Source organism: Sparus aurata, chromosome 16 (assembly GCF_900880675.1).
Source record: "Sparus aurata chromosome 16, fSpaAur1.1, whole genome shotgun sequence".
NCBI classification, from domain to species: domain Eukaryota; kingdom Metazoa; phylum Chordata; class Actinopteri; order Spariformes; family Sparidae; genus Sparus; species Sparus aurata.
The window spans coordinates 16,521,546-16,546,245 of record NC_044202.1 but is presented as its reverse complement, the minus strand read 5'-3'; the positions used below and the strand labels follow the sequence as shown (position 1 = coordinate 16,546,245).

At 41.8% G+C, this 24,700-nt stretch overlaps 4 protein-coding genes across 10 annotated transcripts in view; 2 read left to right on the top strand and 2 right to left on the bottom strand.

Annotated features, from left to right (window-relative positions):
• fsip1 (fibrous sheath interacting protein 1) overlaps nt 1-6,271 on the bottom strand; it is a 33,010-nt gene extending 26,739 nt beyond the window's left edge. For 5 of the 6 annotated variants that reach the window (XM_030391653.1, XM_030391654.1, XM_030391658.1 and 2 more), the window contains exons 1-8: nt 5,986-6,271; nt 5,825-5,876; nt 5,547-5,722; nt 5,354-5,435; nt 5,188-5,274; nt 4,412-4,551; nt 4,068-4,187; nt 651-812 (exon numbers count right to left, since the gene is read on the bottom strand). In XM_030391653.1, coding sequence (XP_030247513.1) covers nt 651-812; nt 4,068-4,187; nt 4,412-4,551; nt 5,188-5,274; nt 5,354-5,435; nt 5,547-5,722; nt 5,825-5,876; nt 5,986-6,147 — 981 coding nt within the window. In that variant the 5' untranslated portion in view covers nt 6,148-6,271. The remainder of the gene's footprint in view (nt 1-650; nt 813-4,067; nt 4,188-4,411; nt 4,552-5,187; nt 5,275-5,353; nt 5,436-5,546; nt 5,723-5,824; nt 5,877-5,985) is intronic. The other variant, XM_030391655.1, reaches the window with a different exon arrangement.
• Nucleotides 6,272-6,353: 82 nt separating this feature from the next.
• Nucleotides 6,354-12,030, top strand: LOC115565956 (sushi domain-containing protein 4-like). Its single transcript, XM_030391652.1, has 10 exons — nt 6,354-6,579; nt 7,230-7,353; nt 7,951-8,142; nt 8,363-8,554; nt 8,761-8,952; nt 9,146-9,337; nt 9,618-9,812; nt 9,916-10,048; nt 10,179-10,567; nt 10,650-12,030. Exons 2-10 carry the CDS (start codon nt 7,236-7,238, stop codon nt 10,673-10,675), a joined length of 1,629 nt encoding a protein of 542 aa, XP_030247512.1. The 5' UTR covers nt 6,354-6,579; nt 7,230-7,235; the 3' UTR covers nt 10,676-12,030.
• LOC115565959 (sodium/bile acid cotransporter-like) lies at nt 12,031-15,810 on the bottom strand. Its single transcript, XM_030391659.1, has 6 exons — nt 15,514-15,810; nt 14,475-14,896; nt 13,900-14,104; nt 13,427-13,605; nt 12,645-12,844; nt 12,031-12,502 (listed from the first exon to the last, which is right to left on the bottom strand). The coding sequence occupies exons 1-6, from the start codon at nt 15,523-15,525 to the stop codon at nt 12,459-12,461; spliced, it is 1,062 nt and encodes a 353-aa protein (XP_030247519.1). The 5' UTR covers nt 15,526-15,810; the 3' UTR covers nt 12,031-12,458.
• A 2,748-nt stretch (nt 15,811-18,558) lies between these two features.
• LOC115566250 (protein max-like) lies at nt 18,559-23,799 on the top strand. 2 transcript variants are annotated; one of them, XM_030392037.1, is made up of 4 exons: nt 18,559-18,750; nt 20,893-21,000; nt 21,617-21,755; nt 22,468-23,799. In XM_030392037.1, the coding sequence occupies exons 1-4, from the start codon at nt 18,715-18,717 to the stop codon at nt 22,650-22,652; spliced, it is 468 nt and encodes a 155-aa protein (XP_030247897.1). In that variant the 5' UTR covers nt 18,559-18,714; the 3' UTR covers nt 22,653-23,799. The 2 variants fall into 2 exon arrangements, with proteins under 2 accessions (XP_030247897.1, XP_030247898.1); XM_030392038.1 differs by having other exon boundaries at nt 18,563-18,750; nt 21,632-21,755.
• Nucleotides 23,800-24,700: the final 901 nt, after the last annotated feature.

Below are 24,700 nucleotides of genomic sequence, written 5' to 3'. Positions count from 1 at the left end.
TAAGTAGCTGATTGGTCCATCCCACTGTGGTTGAGCAACAAGCACATAGCTTGAAGCCTGGCGAGATGGATTCTCAAATGATCATATGATCTTGCGAATGCAACTGCCTTGCAAGGAACACATGGACAGAATGTTAGAAATCACAATAAACAATAGAGTCTAATAGGTCTAATGGACCGACCATGAGCCACCTCAGCATGTTAAAAAACATTATAAACGCCAAGATGCATCAAATGTACCATTGCTTATATGGAAATAACATAATCATTTTAATAATAAAACATTTGTTATAGTTTTACATCAAATTTATTAGCAGCAAATAATGCACAAGGGGCTTTATGGTATGGCCTTCGTACGGAAACACGGTGGTAAAGTGGACGGAAAACTGAGGCAACCCTCAGTTCCAAATAATTGCGTCTTACACAATACTATTTTCCCTTCCTTACCCATACGGCTGTAGTTCCCTGAGGGTCAGTAACAAGAGGTTTTTACAAGATGTTGCCATCGATGCCCTACTGAGCTGACTTTGTAATGAGACTTAATGACCTTGCCTCAGAGCAGTCCTGGGTGGTGTCTGGAGGAGTTAATGGTGCTTCATATAAACCCATTCTTGTTATTATGTAACGACGGTAGTGCTGCTTAATACATACCTGGGAAAAGCTCAGGTTTGTGCAAGAGCTTTTCACTGAGAGAAATTCCTCGACAGGAAGGAGAAGGCGGATTTTGGAGTTGATGTGGATCAGCTGCTCCAGGTCAGAGGGCTCCGGGGTGTAACCGCGGCCTGTCTGGACTGACACAGCATGTGTGTCCTCCTGGAAATAAGAAATGATATAAAACAAAATAAGTCATGGTCCAATGGGTGTAAACCTGCTTTATTTTGTGGCAACCTAAATAGGGGACTGAAAAACAGTATCTATGTATTGCTTACTTAGCAACTTTGTGACAGTGACGTCTAAAACAGGGAAGAGGTCCAAGTCTGACTGTAGCGCTTGGTATTCACTTCTGGATGGAGAACAGGGTGCAGATCGCTCTTCTCAACACTGCATGCCAACTACACAGTCGTATGCCAAAACTTTGACAACTGCCTCTTCCTCACAGTGACCGTCTATCCAGTGAGACTCTCATTAACCCTATGGGAAACAGTGGGTGTGTTGGTGAGCTCATCACAGCCCGGTGGTGAGATAAGATGTTGCAGTGAGGCTTTCATGCCAAAGAGGACCACAGCTCTGTAAAACACAGCTGTGACCTCTGAGCACTCTGAGGGGGGAGCAGAAGAAAACTGGCAGAGGCCAACAGCAAACAAACAGGTCTATCAACTAGGCTGGGCACCATGCAAAGCCAAAATCTGACCAACGAGCTCCACAAATTCTTATGACACTGATTCGTGTTTCACATTTGCAGATTTATTGTCTTGAGCTAACCTAACGTTAACCACTGCAGTGGTTTACTTGGATGTGGTAGGATATCTCAATCCCAGGCCTCAGTCAGGCCTTGGTTTGTCCTTTGTGTTCATGTAGGCCTATTTGGAACACTGCATTGAAATATGAGTTGTTTCACAAACATAACGCAAGTAAGATCCTCACTAATACTGGTGGTGATCACCACAGGGATGACTCTACATACACAAGGAATGGGAGGAAAACAAGAAATGATGCCAACATTGTTTTGAGTTGAACAACTTTTTGGGACATATGCTTATACGCTTTCTGACCGAGAGGTAAATGTCCAGATTGATAAATCTCATACGTACAGTAAATAGGCTACAAAGCACAGCCGGCAGTTTAGCTTAGCCTAACGTGAAGACCGAAAACAGAGAGAAGAGCTACCATGGGTCTGTCTTCCAAAAAACAGCCAGATCTTTTAACAGACAAAATAAACAAGGCATAAAGTGGTCAGTGCTGAGCTTTAGAGATGCTATATTAGAGGCTTTTCGTTAGCATTGGACAGAGCCTAGCTAGTGGTTTCCAGCCTTTATGCTAAGCTATATTAGGCTAATCCTTTTCAGGCTCAAGGTTCAAATCCAGCTTGGAAAAAGATGTTGATCTTTTCATCCAACTCTCAAGTCTTTATGCTAAACAATGCTAAGCTAAGCTAAGCATCTGTTGACTGTAGCTTTACTATACATAAGTGTGGTAGCAATCTTCTCTTGACAAGAAAGCATATACATATATATATATCGGCCTACCCATGTGTAATTTCTCTTTTAATAAAACATGGATTCTTCTCTTCACAGCTGAAATATCCCTTAGACAAATCGGAATGCCTCTAATAACACTAAAAAAGGTTTTTCGTGAAAGCATTGCCATACAGTTGTTCTTAATCCTTATAATAAGAACAAATGTTCATCCATCTATCAACCTTTGGCCATAGATAACAGGTGAATGTACGGTAAAAGAGAATAGATCAACTATTACAGCAACAAGATGTCCTATGATTACTCACCACTACTGATTTACTGCCTCGAGTTACTACAGCTACATCAAACTGAGGCGCCTGTGAGGCAAGAGACAATAATATCAAAATAAGTGTGCGAGGCCAAAAGAGAGCAGCAGCTTGTGACTGATGTGTCCTGGGGGATTCTGCCAAGAACCGGGTCGAAGTCCTCAAAACTAAAGACACATCACTGCCAAAGTCCCGGTGACATAAATGATGTGCTTTCCTTCGTTACGGCCATTCATAATAGCACGTCTCGCAATAACAGGAAGTCTTCCTCCAGCCAATAAAAGAACTCAGAGCATCTGCGCTCCCCTCACTTTGGTATCTGCCACCACAATTACTGCGGTATTGTTCTGAAAGTCAAGGCAAACATCATAAATAGAGCAGCAAGACATAAAAAAAATACCTCTGGCAGGCTGTCCCACGGATGCAGAGCTGTCGGGGTCAAGGTAAATGAAACCGTATGTGAAAGGTAAGTATGTTCCCTCTCACTTCCCCAAACAGGCTTCATCCAATCTGACTTCAAACCGGCATCACAGCTGCCAAAAGGACTATTAAAGCAAATTAAGACTGAAATAAAAACATTTGAAGTCAGGATGGTGTAGGTGGGCTCACAGTGAAGTAGTCTCCTGCTCCAGGTGTCACTGGGTCTGAGAGGAAATCTTCAAAGACAAACAAGAGACCAGTGTCGTGGAACAGTTCACCCAGAAATGAAAATTCAGCCATTATCTACTCAACCTCATGCAGATGGAAAGTTGGGTGAGGTTTCTTAGTCCACAAAACATTTTGGAGCTTCGAAGCACTGCAGGATTCTTCTTAACAACTGAAGTAGATTTTAAAATGTGAAAAACAACTGGAAAAAAAAGTCTCTGGAAACCCCAAGATCCCAAATTGATTTGAAGAGACTTTATTTATAATTTTTTTTTCTGGTTGTATTTATGTTGTAAAACATGTCCCCATCTATTTCAGTTGTTGGGAAGAATTATTTTGCTGTGAAGCTCCAGAAATGCTTTGTGGACTATGGAACTTCAACTGACTTTTCATCTGCTTGGGGGTGAGTAGATAAGTGTGAACTGTTCCTTTTGAGCTCAAACCGCCCGCCCTCACTGTGAGCGCAACCGTAGCTTAAAGAGGATCTATATGAAAGATCCTGGCTTTTGAATGTTGGCAGAAAACACTCCAGAGGGAACTCTTGAAAATAAGATAATAAAATGAATCCATAATGCGCGGCATTCCTTGTGAGCTGCATATGGCACTTGACATCTGGTTCCTAATCTGAACTGCTTTGAGGAGTCAGGATTGTCTGCCCAGAGGCCTCCTCAGCTGCCAAGCAGTCATCAAAACATGGACCAGCGCTGCTCTATGTGCTGAGGTTACTTGATGTCATGTCAAAAGGCCAAATGTAGGGTGATGACACAAGTTCCAACAAATAAGATCACAGCATTTTCAGAGCCAAGGCTGAATTAAGAGGATCCGACTAAATATGAGGTCGAAAGGTTGGTAGCAGGAGCAGAGGACAGGGATCATGTGCTGTATGACTTGTGGACGCGAGGGGGAAGTGTTAAGGAGCTTGAAGAAGAGAGACTCATCCTACAGCATGTGTTGTCTGTTAGGGCTTCATGTCAGCCTACCTCGCCGTCTGCACCCCTGGCACTGTCCTCTTCCTCTCCGTCTACTTCTTGGAGGAGCTCGGCCAGACGCTCCTTCTCCGCCTGGCTCAAAAGCACTTGGTCCCCCTCACTGCTTACTAGCTATTGCATTGCACCATATTAAGAAGAAAAGACAAGTGGAAATCATTAGCTGCATAACATCTCTACTCCTCTCTACTGGTGCCTTACTAGACTTAAAATACGTCTTTCTCTCGACCTAGAGACACATATTTTCCTCACTGGAAAAACAAATAGGCTGGAGACGTGCTCCAAGTCATGCGATATACCCCAGCACTGCATTTGGCCTGACGTGAACTTTGACATACCTCAATGTTTCTCTTGACAAAGTCCTTCTGTTTTTTCTTGCCTTTGGAAGCTCCACAGTGACCGCCTTCAAACTGCTCTTCCCAAATGTCCTCATAGCCGACTTCAAATGATTCTGTCAAGCTGCTTGGCCTCTTTTCACCTGTCAGGCAAGCCACATTTAAAATTCTCAGAAGATGAATAATAAAAAGCAAAAGCTCGAACAATAAACTGAAGCCAAATCTGATTTAAAAAAATAAAAAATAATATATCACAGAGTCATTTTTTTCAACCATGACTTCTTAATGTACCATCTAAATTTTTTAATCTTGATACAGGGTGAAATACAAACAATTGACTTTGTACTTTAACGCTATCCCTGCAAGGAAGCACAACAGCACAATCAAATAAACTGTTAGGAGGTTCAAGCCTTTGTGATAACGTGCAGCCAACTGCTGAAATGTCTCTGACAAGAGCAACACAAAGAAATCCTTTAAGTTTCTGGGCTGCTGTTTTCGGGAAATGATGAGATTTTTTTTTTTTCTTTAGGGAATCAATATGATAAAAAGCCACAAGATCTTGAACATGAAATAGTTTTATGAGTCACATAGTGGGTGAACAGTTGAAATACAACTGTCTGCACAACTGTCTGCACCAGCAGTTAAAGAGGAAAAACAAGGGCTTTAAGTTCTTCAAGCTCATGGCGCCATCAAGTGCGCAATCTACGCAGTACATCTGAAACCAGCTACTGAACCGCGCATGCTGCGCTTTCTGACTTTTTTTTTTTTCACTGACTCACTTTGCTCCAAGTTGAGGTCTCTGTTGTGCTCAAAGTCAAGAGCCTGAGTTTCAAAAAACGGCACAAAGTCGTCCTCCTTTTCTGTCCCTTTGAGATTAAAGAACAGATGTAAGATTTTGCACAGTGACTGAGTGTACTAAACCATTCAACACGCTCCTACGCTCACCGGTGGGGGCTTCCAGGGCCAAAAACAACCTTGTGTTCATAGCTTCATGGGCGGATTCAGAGTGACCTTCAGGCTTATTCTGCTGCAGAGAAGTTCACAATATAACACAACAGCAAAAGTGATAAAAGTGACTGCCTTTAAATTGAAAAACAAGCATTGGTTTGTGGACTGGTAATGTAAGTAGAGTGTCTACCAGGAGCTCTTGCCAGAGTTTTGCTTGAACTGCTCTCCTTTGACGCCTGACTTCTTTTTCTTTGCAGATCATGTCAGACAGTATTTGGTCAAGTCGTCTCATCTCCTGGATGGCTTCCTGTAGCTGTACATCATCCCTCTCGTCATCAGTGACACTGACACCAACCTGGTAGTGGCCTAAAAAGATGCACAAATGTTGTATACAGTGTTTGGGGTGAATGAATTCAGACTGGACGATCATACAATCTAGCGTTCCACTCTATTGTGCAGAAAACGTACCCTTGTCAGGATCTCCAGAAGAGGAGTTTTGTATAGATTCTTCTGATGTGCTCTGAAGATACGGACAATTATTTTTCCAAAATTAACGGAAGTTATTCAATGTTGTAATTCATTAAACATGTTGTATTTTCTATCTCTGTGTCTTACTGCTTTTACTTTACCTGGACATCAGCTGCGTCGTTGGTCAAAACAACGAGGGAGAATGGAGTTGTAGGACAAATTCTGTCAGGATGAGGCAAAGACACGCTGGACACACGACTGCCTGTCTGCTTACTCGACGTAGGTCGGGAAATGTCCTCTAAACTACCTTTTATAATTTCCATGGTGTGATTCTGGCAAGATATATTCAAGAAAGAAAACGACAATAAAGTAGAATCATTTATGAAATAGTTGGCTGCGTAAAACCACTTGTCAACAGAGACTTTGGGAATGTTTTACTTCCGGTAACTTCAGTAACTATGGATACAAACACCCTGGGATGTTGTCACTATGGAAATATGCATTTGTTACTATGACTACCGGGCGAAATCGAGGCAGCTCAGCTGACGCTTCAATCGAAGCAGCTAGCTAGTGTAGCGGGTTGCTAGCCACCAGGGAGCTAGCTAGCGGTTAGCAGTAGTGGCACCCCCTCTCCTAACCTCATATTTTTGTTGTGTCTTGTAACGTTAAATGTCTTCGGTAGCGCTGATCTAATAGAGATTAATGTCTACAGCGTGAAAAAAGGGGGCTGGAGGTTTTGAGGCCGTGTCTTTGTGGTAGGTAACGTTTACCAATAAGCTATTTTAACGTCTAGCTAGCGCAAGACAGCTAAACGGGCTAATATAGATTATCTGAAGTAAATTAGCCAACCCAACAATTAGAATTTGGTGTAATATGCTTAGTTGGACGTGTGTTTTCTTTAGGTGGCAGCACAGTTTCTAGCTGTATATATATCATATCACATAATCTATTACATGTCACCGTGGTGTCTATTGTTTTGGCCTTCTCTGTAATGTTATCGAGCTTGGCTATTATTGCTATGAGGAAGCACTGAAAATGGGTGTGTTGCCGCTTACACGGAACCATTCAGTGCCAGGTCTGGCTGTATTTTATACGTCGATAATGTGCCGCAGTTAGCAATTTACTAGCTTTGATGATTAACGGTAGTAAACGTAGGAGTTGCCATTGGTTTGTAATTGCCGCTAGCAAGCTAAATGCTAGCACCATTGTTATTTTTGCTCGTTTTTTTTTTCCTCTCAGTCGTGTCATTGTACCACTGCCCCACAATCACACCCATTTCTCTGGCAGCTTTCCGAGCTCTGCAGAGTACCTGCGCCAGGCAGTTGCCAGCACACGGCCCCAGCTTTATCTTTATGATGCAATGTATTTCTACCTTTGTAATGACGTGCTTTTCTTGACTCTGCAGGGGAAGATGTGCAATGGAATGACAGAGTCAACATCAAAAGCCTTTTGGGTCCACACCTCAGACACTAAACAGCCTTTCTTGTTGCTGCTGGTACTGAGTGTAGTGTCCACTGGGCAAGGGTCAGGTAAGAGGCACAAATTATGACCGCACACCCATGTTTCTATTGTTATGTCTTACACTTCTCAGCTGCAGAAACATCATCAGGCATGTCATGGTTCAGACCAAATGGGCGGATGTCAAAAAGTCCTGACACCGAAAGGATGATTACTCATAATCATCTGCCTCTTAAACATATGCCAATTTATGACTCATCATTAGCAATAGTCCAGCCCTAATAAAACAACCTTTCAACTATGAGTTATGATCACGTTGTCCAAATATTGTAAGCTATCAGTGTCACTGTGTCTCTTAGTAAGCTTTGCTTGTTAACTTTTTATGATCATTTTTATATATATATATGTATATGAACTATATGAATATAGTTTATAATATATCAATAGAAAACAACTACATGCATTACATTGGAGTTTGGTACAGATGTTCACATTTCTATGGCCACCACCGCATGTGGAAACACTGCAAAGCCTTTCTCACACAGACGGTTACCATAGGTCATCATGGTAACATGGTTACAAAAACCAGGCTCAAAATATTTGTCATGATATTTTGCCTGAAACCTGAGCAGTTTCACAGAATTTCCTTGCCTTCCTTCTCTTCCCAGGATGTGTGAGGCCATATATGGTCCAGAACAGCTGGGTAAACCTCACAGAAACCAACAGGGGCTCGTTCCCTGTGGGCACAGTACTGCAGTACAGCTGTGACCCTGGTTACCTGCCGGACGGACCCAGCATCCTTACCTGCACCACACTGGGACGCTGGTCCTCTGAACCTCCTCACTGCATACGCAGTGGTGGTAAGATATTCAGTTTTTCATGATCTGTAAAGTAATGAGGAGTCACTGTGATTCTAGCTGTTGTGAGCTACTAGCCTTATTACCACCCATCTATCATATGTAAAAACCTCTTTACATGTACTCAAGTCTCTGTATTAAGATGTGGTCTGTTTTGCTTATGTATAAACTTAGTACTTTTACATTTCTGGCATTTAATATGTTTTGTTTTTTATCCCATCAGCATGTCTACCCCTCTCCAAACCTGAGAATGGGGGCTTCACCTGCCACCCATCCCCCTGTCGAATGTTTGCTCATGGCACTGTGATTGAGTTCTTCTGTGATGACGGCTTTACTCTCAGCGGAGACTATAACTACCTGACCTGTCAGGATGGACAGTGGGACGGCCCCATGCAGATCAATTGTGTTAGCCAAGGTTGGTCTGTCCTCAAACTCAAACTCAAACTTATCAATAGATCTTAAAACTTTTGCTTTGTTCTATTTTTAGCTTTCTTTGACCTGTTCTAACTTTATCTATGAAGCACTTTTTAACACACTTATAAGTGTGTTATGTAAACAAAACCTACATTTATGATTTAAGACTTATATTAACTCTATTTCTGTATGTTGTCCCTTTTCAAGGTTGTATACGACCCTCTACAGTGCAACATGGCTCAACCAATCTGACCGACACCAACAAGAGCTTGTTTCCTGTGGGCACAGTACTGCAGTACAACTGCGACCCAGGTTACCTGCCTATCGGACGTAGCAGCCTCACCTGTACCTCACTTGGATACTGGTCCTCTGAACCTCCTCATTGTATACACAGTGACGGTAAAGACAAGCTCCTTATATTACTGTATGCAATTCTAAGCCCTCATTACACCTTCTATCAACATGTATAGCCTGAACATATTGAGATTTTTCATTATTTTAGTGTTGGATTTCTTTTGCACTTTTATCCGTTAAGATTTGTTCTATGCTTTTCCTCTGTAAAGCACTGGCTGTTTTTCTTCTTTTCTTTCAGGTTGTGTAAGACCCTCTACGGTGCAGCATGGCTCAACTAATCTGACAGAAACCAACAGAAGCTCATTCCCTGTAGGCACAGTACTGGAGTACCGCTGTGATCCCGGGTACCTGCCAGATGGACCAAACATCCTCACCTGCTCCGCACTTGGACACTGGTCCTCTCAGCCTCCCCGCTGTTTACGCAGTGATGGTAAGTACATCATAGTATGTTTGCATTTTCTTAGATTTTAGAAAAACGTTTAAATTAAATAGATTCAGTGTCAGCTGATGGTGTCATTATATAAAGCTGTATTGTCTGTAAACCACAGCATGAGCTAGCAGGAGCATATAGAGGTTTAATGGAAGAGGACTGAGAATGATGCCTTTGGGAACTCCACAAGTCAATTTTGAATGAGAAGATCGATACAAAGTTGTCCCTGTACTTCGATTGAGTATCTCACAACATTGTTTTCCTTTTTTCCCATGGTCAGTATGCCAGCCTCCATATCAGCCAGAGAACGGGGGCTACACCTGCCACCCCTCAACATGTGGAAGACTTACTCATGGCACCGTCATTGAATATTTCTGTGAGGAAGGCTATATTCTGAAGGGGGACTATAAATACCTTACCTGTCAGTATGGGGAATGGGACAGCCAAGTGAAGCTCAGCTGCCTCATGGAGCAAGGTAAAAGAAAATAAAAAAAAATAGAATACATATTTTCCCTCTTTGATAAATACAGTCAGTTCTGTTCACATAACTGTGTTGACTGTTTATGTTTATCTTACAGACAGTGATCCAACTTTACCGTTAGGGATGCCTGCCTTGTCCATCGTGGCATCAACAGCAAGCTCAGTGACCCTAATCCTGCTCCTGGTCGTGCTATTTGTACTTTTGCAGCCAAAGCTCAAGTCCCTCCATCGGTGAGTCCGCCCTCAAAATCATGCTTTTATCCACCAACATCTTGTATTTGAAATCAGAAGTTATGGTAGGGACTTTATATTGGGCAAACTAGTCGTAGTATTTACAAGTCTTCTGGTTCTCCATGTCTAGACGTGATCAGGGAGTGTCCGGCCAGCCTGTGTCAATCATGGTTGAAGGCGTCCAGGTGACTCTGCCCTCGTATGAGGAGGCTGTGTGCGGCAGTGGAGCCTCAGCCTCAGCTGAGTCCCGAGTCCAGATAGTGCTGTCTGAGGGTCAGCATGCCACAGCGCCAGAGGCTGGCCCCTCTAGGCCTTCTTCCCTCAAACAGCAGCAGTCAGAGATGGCTGTGGTCCACCCCGTACCTCCATCCTCCTCCTCCTCATCACCCTCACCCTCATCCTCTACCTGGGTTCTGGAGCACGCAGGTGCTGCAGCTCCTTCAACCTCACAAAGAAGGCCGTCTGCAGGCAGCGACCAAAACAGCATCTCTCTGGACTCTGAGATGGACTACTCTGATGGTAAGGCCCTCTCCAGCCACATGTTTTCCAGGTTTAAAAGCCCCACTTTGCATTGATGAAAATGCTCGTCTTCTCTCTACAGACATGCCATTGCTGAAGGAGGCCTGAATAGTGCATCAGCCTTTGGACTTACCCGAGGCAACCAGTGTTGCCACTGACCTGCACTGGTGAGCGGAATGCCTCTGGAGATTTTGTCAACACAGCTGTAAACACAGACAAGCCCGACTGAAGAGGCTCCGAGTGAAGCTGTGGGCCACAATAGTTCATCTTACCATCCCAAAGGAGAACAGAGAAGGGATGCACATGTACATACATGCTTACATTTTTTATAGGAATTCCTACACTATGTATGTACGTCTAATGTCAGAAGCCCAATTTGAAAATGTAGAACAAAAACAGAAAGGAACCGACACCTCTGTCTGAGTGTCCTAAAGGCTGTTTAAAAAAAAAAAGACTGATGTATCGATGTTGAGTGTTCAGATCTGCAAACTCACTTTGAGAGCTTATAATTTCATCAGTGTCTTAATTACTGTTGATTTTTTTAAACACATATCACCACGTTTAAGACACACACTGGCAAAGACGCATGAAGGCCAGGTCATCTAGATTGTTGTCTCAGTCATGCTCACATGAAACATCGTCTTCAAAGATTTTTGTGATTATAAATCATTATTTAAGGTGTTATTAATCATGACTCACGCCATTCCACGTGTCACTGTACAGTTTAAGGCTGCTCGTCCACCAAAGTGTTTACTCTGTAGCGTTTTTCATTGGACTGAGAACGAAGTTGTTGATTCAGGCCTGCATTCAACACATTTCATCTTTGCAAAAATATATTCTGTTCACACCCCTGTCCCCAATGGCCTTAGCTTTCCACTTCTATGCACAGGTATATCTATGTAAAATAAGGAATTTTAAAAATGAATGTCAGTTAACTGCCTCCGCTGCTTGGTGATATTACGTATGGCTTTGTCAGACACATCACTTGTACACCGGAAAATATTATTCTCTTAATTTATGCAGACTGCTTTAAAAGTTCCTGTCTTGGCAGGAAACTAAGTTGTGTATTTAATTTATTTGTGTCCAGAACGCTGTTGATCAGCCATGGCTTCTTTTGATTGATTCTTCCACAGCTTTTTGAAACTAAAAAAAAAAAAGAAAAAGAAAAGTAGGTCTTTTCACTTTGCTGCTTCAGTTTTCTTTCTACCGCAGGCACGTTATATGTGACACTGTAAACGGGGTTCGGAAGATCCAACGCAAAAATTAGTAAGTGTACAGATAAGTGTAATGTCAGTGTTCACTTTGTTTGACTGTCCATGGAATATTCCTTTTGGACCAGGGAATGGATTTTTTTTTTTTTTTCTTTTTGTGAAGATGGTATTTTAATATATGTAAAAAGGTTTAAGTTTACTCTGTATATACCATATGATCATTTTGATTAAATATTATTTGAGATGTTCAAATTGCTTGCATCCTTTGTTTTATTAGCCCGCTCTGAAACACCTCAGATGCACTTAGAGTATTTGATAACATACACCACAATGATCCAGTCTCAAAACAGCAAATAACGTAAATAATATATTTTTTTCATGACATTTTAAAACTACAGTCTTCATATTTTGAATATAAACATATAAATACATGATTACTATTTGAAATCCTCAATTCCTACTTTCAGATTACCTGTATCTGACATGACAAAATAAACAATCGTTAATGTATTAGTTGTTACACATGCTCTAACAAACTTTCTGTCAGTAATCATAGGCCTGAGTGAAGAATATGCAGCTCACATCGAGACAGTGAGGGGCGATGAATAGCATCTCCAGTGGGTCGGACGCTGTTTTTCCTTCATTCCCTCTCCAGCACTCGGTAATCTTCTGCGATGCTGTCATGGCTGCTTCACCGCCACTTGCTCAAAGTCCACGCTTGCACCTGCGTAAGAAAGGGGTGATATTAGACATGGTCTGACCTAAATTCAGGACCCACTCGCTGAACGCATGCACGTGCTCATCTGAACCCTCCACCCCTCGTCCCAGCCTCCCTCTCTGAAAACACAGGCAGCTGTGACATTTACCCTCAGCTGGTGGCTTGAATGTTTGGCAACATCTGAAGCACAGGGCCAGGAGAAGGGCCTCAGTACACTGGAGCGTGATGTAAATCAGAGGGAAGAGAAACATCGGCCCGATGACCTGTGGGGGAAAAGCCACCTTTAGGATGACAAGGCACAGCTGGATGTTCTGACACCCTGTTTCCATGGAGACGGTCCTGCTGCATCTAAACGGACACGAGTCATTAGTTTTGATGCAGTATTTAATAATGATGATGATGATGATGATGATAATTAGAACTTTATATTCATAGCACTACTTTGAAAGACAATGATCTCAACGTGCTTTACATACAGTCGAACCCAATGCAGCAGTAATACAAAATAAAAGGTAATATTTGAGGTAAACCGATACGAAAAATAGATATACTAAAAAGTTTGAAAAATAGGAGTTGAAGGGTAGCTCAAGTACTCAACAGAGAGACATGGCCCCTGTGAAGGGTTTGCTATTATATATTACATTATTGTTTCATGATGCATTAAAGCTGCAATATGTAATTTACAACAAAATCTTTTGAGGTTGGTCATTATGAGATAGGGCGTTTCTCCCCATTTTCGTTAATTGCTCAGGGAAAAATGCATGAACTTTAATGAAAAGAAGGCCAGGCATATATTTAGTTGGCTGGTATCTACGAGGGAAGTACAATTTGATGCAGATCCCTGATCTTGAAAAGTATGTGACACAGCTACAGACGGGGCGTTTGCAAACTCAAAGACAGAAAAAATATATCCGGTGTGTTTTCACTTACTGTGGACTGAGTCTGCACACGGTGGACAAGAGGTACCCCAGCGTAAAGCCAGTCAGCGGCATCAGTGCAGACGCGGACAGAATACCAGGTTTGACAATCATCCACAGTAAGTCTTTGACGGCAATATAAGACAGGGCGGAAATGGTGACGCCAGAGATGATCAGGATGCCGATGCCAGCCTGGCGAGAGAGTGAAAACATGTCGTGAGAGTCCATCCATCCCCAGCATCAAACATGAAACTTCTCGCTTCTTCTCTGTTTCCAGATGTGGCACACAGCATCTGGACGCATCAAAAACTTCTGTTTTAGATGAATGATGGCTGAATTTAATTGAGCTGCCTCAGTTTCAGGGTTCTGGTATCGCTCACGCCGCCTCACTGAGACACGTGATTAGTAAACCCCTTTGCTTTTCCTGTTATAACAAGTCAAAATGTCTGCCACGGAAGAGGCATATCTCGGTGTAAGGAGTCTCACCTTTTTCACGATTTGCGAGTATTTAGGTTTGTGGTGGTTAATGAGAATGCCAACTCCACAGGGCACCAGGGTGAGCACGAGAGCGGCGATGATGCCCTTGTAGGGTACGGCGTTTTCCAGACCGGGGAAGCCATGGCTTAAGATAAAGAGCAGCAAAGGCATCATACCCAGACCCACCATGCAGGAGCAGGTGGTCATTACGATGCTGCATCAGAGAGAAGAAGAAGCTTCATTAGACTGACAAGCCTGCTAACTTAAAATGGCTCAAATGATACAAACATGGCGGTGGAAGCCCATTTCCGCCAATTTAAAAAAGTATTCGATAAAAAGTCGAATTATTAATATCGTAATCCTGACTTGGGATTTCACAATGCTTGTTATTTTTCTATCTAGGCTGAGTTTCTATCATTTTTTTTTTCTTAACTGGCAGAAAAGGCCTTCCATATGTTATCATGTTGTGAAGGAACTTCACCGCTTACCGACAGTCTGTGCTGACGCAGCTTAAGTTGTAAATTATTGTCTGCATTTGTGATCTTCCAGCAAGACAGGAATCAATACATCAGTGAGGGGTTTACCTGAGGTTCATGTCCCCCTTAATTGCCAGGGAGAAAATGTTTGATAAGGTCCCCCCTGGACAGCAGCCGCAGATGAGCAGTGCCGCAGCCTCGATGGTTTCCAACTGAAGGATCTTGGCCAGACTGAAAGCAGTCAGGGGCATGATGATGAACTGGGCCAGCAAAGCGATGGCAACTCCTTTAGGCTTAAGAAGGTGGGCCTTGATTTTGGAAATCTCCATCGAACAGCCGAGGGATATCATGGTGATGAAGAGCGTGACGACGCTGAGGACATCGAGGGTTCGGTTTAAGTTGGCGGGTATATTCATTATGCCCATACTTCCATTGCCAGAGACATTGTAGATGTCAGCTGATCCCTTGTAGACCACCGTCACATTCATCGTGGCAACAAACTGCGTGTTTACCATGCAGTTGGCTTCCACCTGTCACACAAGGCAAAAAAGACACATTACCTGCATAGGAATTACAGATTAAGGTTCTCCATTAGACTCAAAGGTGAATCTAAACACTATTACATTAGATTAAACTGCAAAAAAAAATCAAGCGGGGGGGGGGGGGGGGGGGGGGGGTGATGCAAAGCGGACAAATGTTACTCAAAATAAGCAAAATTATCTTCCAACAAAACGAGTAAAAAATCTTAATATCTAGTTTTAAAGAACCTACAGATCAGCTGTCCCAGTGCCCCTCAGGTGAGCCCAAATGCGACAAGTTTAATTAAAGAGCCACTCGGTTGTATCCCTGCTTGATATCAAGTGATACTGTGGAGGAAGTTAAGCTGCTCGATCGGAGTCCAGTCAGTTTAAGAGTTGACAAGACACACTTATTATTCCAGGCAGGTCTTCACAATTGTTGTCTTTATATCCCGATAAACAAAAGAGCCATACTGTCGAACTGCTACAAAGTACCCACAGTAATTTGTTCCTTTTTTTTTGGTTCTTTCCATGGAAACTGTTTATTATGATTATATACCCATGACACAGTGCCAGTCCTCCCCTTTGATAAAAAAAAAAAAGACAGCGTAAAAAAGCAGCTTTCTTACCTTAACTTGCATCCAACTTCAGCTTCACTGGGCTCGCTCGCATTCTTGTTTCCAGCTCCCCTCACATTCTTTGGTCTAACCCCTTTTCTCTGCGTTCGGACCCCTTCTCCCTCCCCTCTCCTGTCACATGGGCTCATGACAGCGTGGTAGGTGTAAACATGGCAATGGATTTCTCTAGCAAACCATCAAAGACAGCTTCTGCGGAACTGTGCGCATTTCCATGTGTTACTCCTCGAGGATGTCGGCTTTCACATCAGTTACTGGAAGTCTCCTCCCGTCCACGTAGTGAGCTGTTCCTGCACTTTCGCTTCCATCAGAGCACCGTGGGAAAGTGTAGCACTGGTGGGCTTGACAATGTGGAACAATTTAATTGCTGCTTTATTTATTTGGCCTCGCTTGCATGTGCATAACATTACCCAGCCAGGCAGGGGATTCAGTTTGCCTGGCACAGATCGGTCTTTTCAAAAGGGGCCTTCTTCTATTTACGAGCCTGGGGTGCTTTGTACACCGAGACCTTCTATTTACAACTCGCACAACAACAGATCAGATTTGTGAGGCACGGCTCGCATGTTGTTGCCCTAATCTGTAAAGCATGGTCGCGATTAGATTTTAGAGTGTCAGAGCTCCTCAAGTATTTTAAGTTTTATGGAGTTTCTTTCGATTGTATTTCATTCCACTTATTATGTTTGCCTTAGTTTTAGCTTTAGGTCACAGCAACAACCGTTGCGCTGAAATTCAGTGGAATGTTTCACAGGAACAGCAGCCTACGTTGTGTTACCGTGCTTCTTCGAAGTACAAGTCCTTGTTGAGCAAGATACAACAAAACAGCTGTGCAGGACATGATAGCAATCGGGCTGGATTTTACAACATTTTCCAAAGAACAGTAAAAAAACTAACAACAAACAGAAGGGAAGTAGTAAAAACAAAATATAAAAAACTATCGGTGATGTTTGAGATTATAAACATAAGAATTCATTCACTAAACTCCTGTGTTTTGTGAAGGTGAACTGTTGTCCTTAACACTTTATTCAGTCTGTCCGTGCTTAACTGATACCAAGTCAAAACCGGGACGAGAGTGTATCACTTCCAAGACCTTTAAAAAAGGGCCTTCAGGCTGAGACCCATCTCGAGCACTACAACACAGTCTGAAAGTCCATTGTACTGCACATGCTTTGTACATATTTATCCAAGTATCATGTGAATGTCATGATGTTCTTTGGTTATGTACAGCCTAAAGTCATCTCAGTGTTCTCTTCTAAGCTCATGATGAACACACGAGTCTCTTCTGTTAATGTAAATTATACGACTTCTTCATAGAAGGTCAACCTCCTCTGTGTGTTTTGTTGGTTCACTGATTATAGAGACACTTCTCTCTAACATCTGAATGAGGTTATGTTTAATCTTCAGCTCATCACTGTTTTGTGTGTTTGTGCTTTTCACACAGTTTCCTTTCCACATTTTCCACTTGAACATCTTAGACAGTCGGGGGCATCTTACAGACAAAATAGCTGCAGCTGAGGACAGTCCAAGCACTTCAAGAAATGCAAATTATATTGACAGAAAATATTACCCTGTGATGAATCACCAACACTTCATCTCTGGGTAGATCAATTCTATACGAGACAATCAAAATATCACACACACAAACGTCTGTGTTAGTTCAGTGTTGGCATGACATGACATTGCCATTTCTCAGTGGTCAGTGGTTTTTTTCACTTGTCCTTAAAGATTTACACTTTTAAACTTGTGGCCACTTTTTACCACCACTGGCATGTTTCATTGCACGAGCAAAACTTTAAAAAATTGTTTTTTTTAATGTCATCATTATTAAGTGTAATGCAGATTGTAATCACTTGATTATGTGCTTTTATTGGCCACACTGATTTATTTAAAAATGTTTGCAGCTTGACTGATGTTTCTTGTCAAAGATGAGAGGGCAATGAGAGGGAAGATGACTAATCGGAAGGTTGCTTGTTCGATTCCCCTGCTCCCCGGGCTGCGTGTCGAAGTATTTCTGAGCAAGATACTGCACCCCAGATTGCTCCTGATGAGCAGGTTGGCACCTTGCACAGCCTCTGCCATCAGTGTAAGAATGTGCGTGTGTGTGATTGGGTTGATGTGACAAGTATTGTAAAGCGCTTTGAGCAGTCAGTGGACCGGAGAAGCATGATAGAACTGCATGTCCATTTACAATTAACCATGCACACCGAGCAATAGCAGTACACATACAGGACCCATAAATATGCTGTAGGAAAGGAAGGCTGTGGTAGGCACAACATGTGGGAACATCTTTTCCTCCCTTTTTGCACCCTCTGCTGTTTAAACAAAACATGAACATTATAATTTGATGCGCACATAAAGATCACATATAAGGTGTTTAATGTTCAATAACTGTCTTAATCGAATGAAATCGAACAAAAGCCCTGGTAATGAAGCACGTCGTGTGTGGTGCTGCAGCAGGTTTATGAGCAGTAATTGTTTGCTGCAGAAGCTATTTAAAGGTCCCATGGAGACTAGTGTGCAGCCATGGATGGTGAGTGGGGGAGGGCAGGCAAAGTGTGAGCTAGGCCACCATCTGGCCTCATAATCATATGCTGAGAGGAGAGCCTGGTTATTGTGGCACGCTGCCCTGCTGACAATGACCACTAAGGCAGCAGACTTTAGCACAATGTGTGTCTGTCCTTGATTCCACAGTCATGTTCGCATGAAAGGTATTTTTATGGGGAATACGTTCGTTTAAATATGACTGTATATAGCAAGGCATCACTGTGTATTTTATACTGACTAATTACATGAAATGCTATTCATAATACATCTTTATGACAAAGAATCAAAGCAGGTATGAGTAATGACACTTAAGGTCCAAAGGCTGCTGTGTTTGCAACTTGTTGGAGATAACGGTATATTTTGGTAGGCGCGTCCAATTCCGTGGCCTTGTAGGAAATGTAGTTCCAATTCCCGAAAACGCACCAAGGCTAACCGAACCAGAACTGCATCCCCCATGAGGCCTCGTTTCGTCGCGCATGCGCCGTTAATGTTTTCCCTTCCATGTGTAGGCGAATCACGTGTAGAGAAATCGTTGGTCGTCATGTATCTGCTGTAGCGAAGCTCCGTGCTAGATTTTGTTATTTGCCTCCAGTTGTCGCGGGCACTTTGTTTTGACAGCTGCCTGTTTTCTTTTCTCGTACTTTATAACGAAGAATGAGCGAAAACGATGACATCGAAGTCGACAGCGATGTATGTGGTTCAGTTTCCTCTACGTTAGCTAGCCGAATGTTTAGCCAAACAGCAACTTTAACGTTCCTGTCAACCTACGCTATCCGATAGCGCTAGCTAGGGAGCTAGCTGGGCTTCTTTACAAACATTACATTTTAGGGCATATAAGGAGAAAACTGTAAGGACAAAAGTGTACTTTGGAGTGCTGGCCGACTGGCTTGGTAATGAAAGTCGAGCACATCGGTCTGGTGAATAAGTTACGTCGTTTAACTGCTGTGTGAGCGGTCGTTTGTCACAATCCTGCTAACCAGCCCCGGGTTGGATTTTGTTGCGCCTCATGTAGTACAATTACGGTACCGGTGCTGAGAGAGGCCAAAAAGGACGTGTTAAGGTTGTCGCAGAGGGCTTGATAATCCAGGAAACAGCAAATAATGCTCACACTAACGCACCCGTCGATAGTGTATCATTTTATAAAATATGTCTTCCAGGAAATGTGGTAACTGAGTGATATCTATTCAAAAGTACAATGAATGATAAATGCACCTCCATTGTAAAAACGCACTGTAATGTACAGTAAAACACAGGTTTGCTGAGGTTTCCAAAGAATTTCTGCGCAGAATGCCCTTGACCTCTGTAACATTTAATATATGTCAACTTTGAAGTCATATGACTGCATTATTTTAGGGGGAAATAACATAAGGCATATTGCCTGTATATTAGAAATTCAGTAAACCTTCTAAAGAAAATATTTTCAAAGTGGAAGTCCACGTCAGAATGGCCCAGACTGTGAGTCATTCTCCCGTAGTCTTTGAGGAAATGACAGAGAGAGTCAGATCTGGCAAGTCCCTAGTCAGGTTTGATGTCAACTTTGTTCAAGTCTTCATCCCAGTGTTTACACGGCCATTTTGACACCAGTACCGCAATTACACAAATAGATGCGCAACAAAACCCTGACGACGGCTCACTTGACCGCAGTGCAAAACAGGACATTAGAGACGGCTCGTGTTTGTATGTTTTGTCGATCAGCCATCCTCAAGTAGATCTGTTATTCCCTGCCAACCCTCTGAACCCTTTTAGATACCTCCCCTTACAACGAGCATCCAGTGCTGCTTTTTATTTAGAACATACCTGTCAAATAAGTCTTCAGACATACTGAAACTTGCATGCAAACCTAAATTCCCCGTGATGTACAGACCAGCTGCCCTGAACTGCCCATACATGTGCAATGTTGTTTTAATTGAGCATGCAGTAATAATCTTGGCAGATCCTGGATCTGGTCACATATATCTCAGAGCCATGTTTTCCCCTCCCCCATTTGATTAAGCTGGGATCTGATCCACATAAAGCCCCAGTATAGATATACTAGTAAGGGTGGTTGGTTAAGCCTACATTGTTCAACATTTCTAATGTTGCAGGATAGCAATCATGTTCTCATTTAAGGTGCAGCTCTCCTCATTGTGAGAGATTTAATTTTATTGTATATTTTTCTAATGATTGGCGGCTTTGATGAATATCATACAGCCATACATCTGGACCAGAAATGGGTACAGTGATGAGTTGCATAAAAAATCTCCTTCTGCATTCATTTTCACCTTATTTGACCCGTTCTTTGGTTTCATTAAGCCATTCGATGAGTAGGGTGTAAACCGTCTAATGTGTCTCAATGTTTGACACACTTCGGAAATCCATTTCTGTGTGAAATCAGTTATTTAAGAAATTTGCCTGCAACTTCTTATCCATGTTGTTGGCAAGATTTAACATGGCTGCACACTGCTCTCATTTTTATTCTTTAATTTTTAACAATGCAATCTGTTTACTTTGGCAAGAAGAGTGTTTTCACTGGTTTACTGCATGCTCTCTGGTGTCTTGCCACCCAGTCTTAGTGAGCAGTTTACTCAATACAGTATCTAGTAAGGCCTGTACTGACGCCACAGATACCTGCAGTATGAGGGAAATTAAGTTTAGACACTAGAGCCCTGTGAAAGATAAGACTTCTGCTTATATTAGACTTATTTGCAATTTAAAGCTGCAGCATTTGCATTTTGTTGTTTAGTTCGTCTTCCTCATTTGTCAGAAATCACACAGACATAAATGAACAAACCTTTCTTGTAAATTTGTTTAGGCATCTTTTACCTGTTTTAAATGTGGTCTGTCTCTTTGCAGGCAGACAAGCGTGCACATCACAACGCACTCGAGCGTAAACGCAGGGACCACATTAAAGACAGCTTTCACGGTTTACGAGATTCTGTGCCGGCATTACAAGGGGAGAAGGTGAGAGGCACATTTAATTATTTTCTATTTTACATTAAAGTGAAAAAAGAAATAAATGTTTCTTTTAGTTGAGACTTCTTAATCTTTTTTACATAAAATGCTAGTTTCATATAAACTTAGCCTAACCTGCAGAAAACAAGTATATGATGCTGCTCATTTCTCAAGTCAATAATGTTTAACCACTTTTTTAGACTTTGTCACAGATACTGTAGAGTACAACTACTGTCAAAGCTAGTGCTATTCGTTGGTGTTCTGCTTGGAAGTTCTTGGAAAAAGAGGAATGAGAAAAAAATCATCCCTCAGTCCATAAATCATTCAAATGAAATGTGAAAAGTGCAACAGGCACTTTTGGCATAATCCAGGATGCAGGATGGTACTTCAACATGGACAAAATCAGTTTTGTTCCCTCTTTCTTGTAAGGAGATGTTCTTTAATATGTAAGTGTTAGGTACCTAAGGTCTAATAGTTCTGTTTTTTGCTCTTATTTGATAATACAGACTTAAAACTGTTTGGAATGTGAATGTTTAATACTGTGTTGACTGTGAAAATATCTTGTTTTACCCGAATAAAATACACACCGCATTGTCCCATGGCTCTCTGAAATTTTTGCTGACAGAACTCTGTCAAACAGGCTTCCCGAGCACAGATTCTAGACAAAGCCACCGAGTACATCCAGTACATGAGGCGAAAAAACCATACCCACCAGCAAGACATCGATGACTTAAAGAAGCAGAATGCCCTGTTGGAGCAGCAAGGTAAGTAGAGAAAGTGTTGTTTTTTGTTTTTTCCGTACAACAAAGTGATGTGGAGGCTGTTCAAACCAGGCATTAACATGCATCTTGGGTGATCGATCACAAGAAGACAGCCCTTAAGTACGTCAGTTTGTTACAGTGTCTCCACAGTCCCCACAAGGTGACCTTGTGATCAGATCTCACTTAACACTCTAAATGCAAAGTAAACACCCACACCTTTTTGTTTTTAAAGAACAAATGCCTTGTTGTTTTTAACTGGCGGCCCCACAGTAGTGGCCAACATGCTTGGACAAACTGACAGGTTTGTACACAAATACAGAAACTAGTAAATGTCTAGCGTTTATTATGCGCTCTAGACTTCATCTTAGCATGAAAGGTACTATACATATAAAGTTATCAATTTACTATCATTATTATTATTATTATTATTATTATATTTTACAAACATTAAACACTGCTAATAGAATCTGTTCATATCCGGCCCAGACCACCTCTGAATGTGGTCCAAGTGGTCTGATCTCAAATGCATCGTTGGTGCGTCTTAGGTGCATTCCCGCCCGTACTTGGACCAGTCCACACGTGAACAGATCACTCAGGATGGATGTCGATGCAGATATGGACAGGGCTGTAAACTTTTGAATGCAATATGAAATATTTGATGTGTTCAGTATTTTCTGTAGTATTTTTTTGTAATCCTGTCTTGCTGTTGCTGCAGTTCGTGCACTGGAGAAGGCCAAGGGGAACACTCAGCTCCAGACAAACTACTCTTCTGACAGCAGCTTGTACACAAACCGCAAAGGCAGCGCGGTGTCCGCCTTCGACGGCGGCTCTGACTCCAGCTCCGAATCAGAGCCGGACGAGCCGCCTAACAGAAAGAAGCTGCGCATGGAGCCCAGCTAGACTCGGGTGGCCCCCGATTCTCCAAACAGACTCTTTTTGCCCACCAGCCCCCTACTCCTACTACCTGTCCGCACTCAGTCCTGCCTTCTTGCGCCAGTCGAGGAGACGAGGCGGAGACTGTGTGAGAGAGGTGCTATTATGTACAAATACGCTTCTACCTTCCTATTTCCTCCTGGCAAGCGTCCTGTCACTCCTTTTGTGGCCCAGCAACAACTTTTAAGACCCCCCCGCACCCACCCAAAGTGAGGCAGCTCTGCGGTTTTGAAGGACTATGTGCTTTTCAAACCTCATGGTAACCATTCATAATCAAATGTGGAGATGACAAGGTGTGAGGCTTTAGTAAAGCTACATAAAATAAAATGTTTTTTTTTTTTTCCCCTTCGTTGGAGTTGTGAGACTTTACAACCTTTGACACATTGGTAATTAGGGATAGTTTACCTTTTTAATATTCATACTTTTCCAGAAAAGAATGTGAAGTTGCTTTTGAAAAAAAATTGTCTGTTATGCAAGATGCAACCCTCCTTATTCAGTGTAGATGGCTGAAGTTTTTGTCTTTGAAAAATGTTTGTGTAATCAAAAGGAGTCCCTCTATTTATATTGATGCACCCAAATTGATTTCTTACCCTCATGTCTGAGCTCCCTCATGTTTGGCTTGAGATTTTCCAGAGAACACAGGAGGATGAACAAGTTGACCCTCTGTTTTAGTGGATTTTCCACAGGTTCAACTATTTATTTTCCTCTATTTTTATTATTATCAAATAAAATGTGGGTATATGAAAAAAAAAAAAAAAAAGGATACTGAATGTTACGCAATGCAGTTGAAGGGCAGTGACCTTTATTTTTGTTAATGGAAGTCCATTTCAGTGTGTGGTATATAACACTGTATACTCTTAAATGGTGTCAGCTCTGCAAAGAAAAGCCTTCCCTTGATATATTTGCCTGTGCTGGGAACGTTTATCTTTCTTTTTTTTTTTTTTTTTTTTCCTTTTTGCAGAGGTTAATTAGTGTGTACGTGATCAATATTTGTTTGTTCCATTCCATGGAAATTACAGGTATGTTGTACATACTGCCAACGGTTGTCTTGCAAGTTGAGGCATACCTTTATTATGAGACTATAAATAAAACTATTTTATCCTTTTGGGATGTATTTGTGACTCAACATGTTTTTAGTAACATCTTATAACAGCCTTTATACATTAAGCTTCTTAATTGTTTCGGGGTTGGATGGAAATAGGTGCTTGACGGAATTAATCTTTGTATTTTGGGGAGGATGGAGTAAAAAAGCTTTCCCTCGATTTTCAGAACGCCTGCAGTAGAAACAAGAAAGTAGCAGAATACTTTATATATAATACAGTATATAAAGATACCATTATTTGTTGAATAACCATCTGGTGCCTGCATTTTGTGCTGTCCTTATAAACAAAGATGTTTCCAATATAAATGAATGCACAAATGGCACAATTTGGTGCTCAGAATGCAGGAAATTAGTGTTAAGTGTTAAGCATTTCAAATGTACCTGTGGAGGACCCCTGCTTAATATGTGCGTTCCACCGAGGCTGAAAAGATTCATTCAATTTAAAAACAAGAAACAATCAAAAAGGATAACTTAAGGAACCTTAGAATATATTATTGGATATGAATTGTGTTTCAAATAGAGGATTCAGAGTTTTGGGGGAGGTTCTACTCAGTTTCAGTTAATAAGTAGACAACAGGAGCATCAGGAAAAAGGTGCCTTCATTTAGCCACAACAGGTCACATATTTTCCAATATTTCAGGAAATTTGCCACATTGTACTGCAAGAAGTCAAGATCATAAAAAGTACTTTTGTCTAAATAAAGATCAAAGTATCTGTTTACACTTAATAGAGGACACAATCACCGGAAAGTAGAATTACAAGAAACAATTTCATTTTTTAGCAAATTTTATCACGAGTGATTATCAGTAAGACAGGTCATGGTATATATAAGCTCTCATCTGAGAGTTCTAGCTGAAATGTCCAGTTTCCTCTGTACAGCATTTATATTTAGATGTTTAGATGGTTTTTGCAG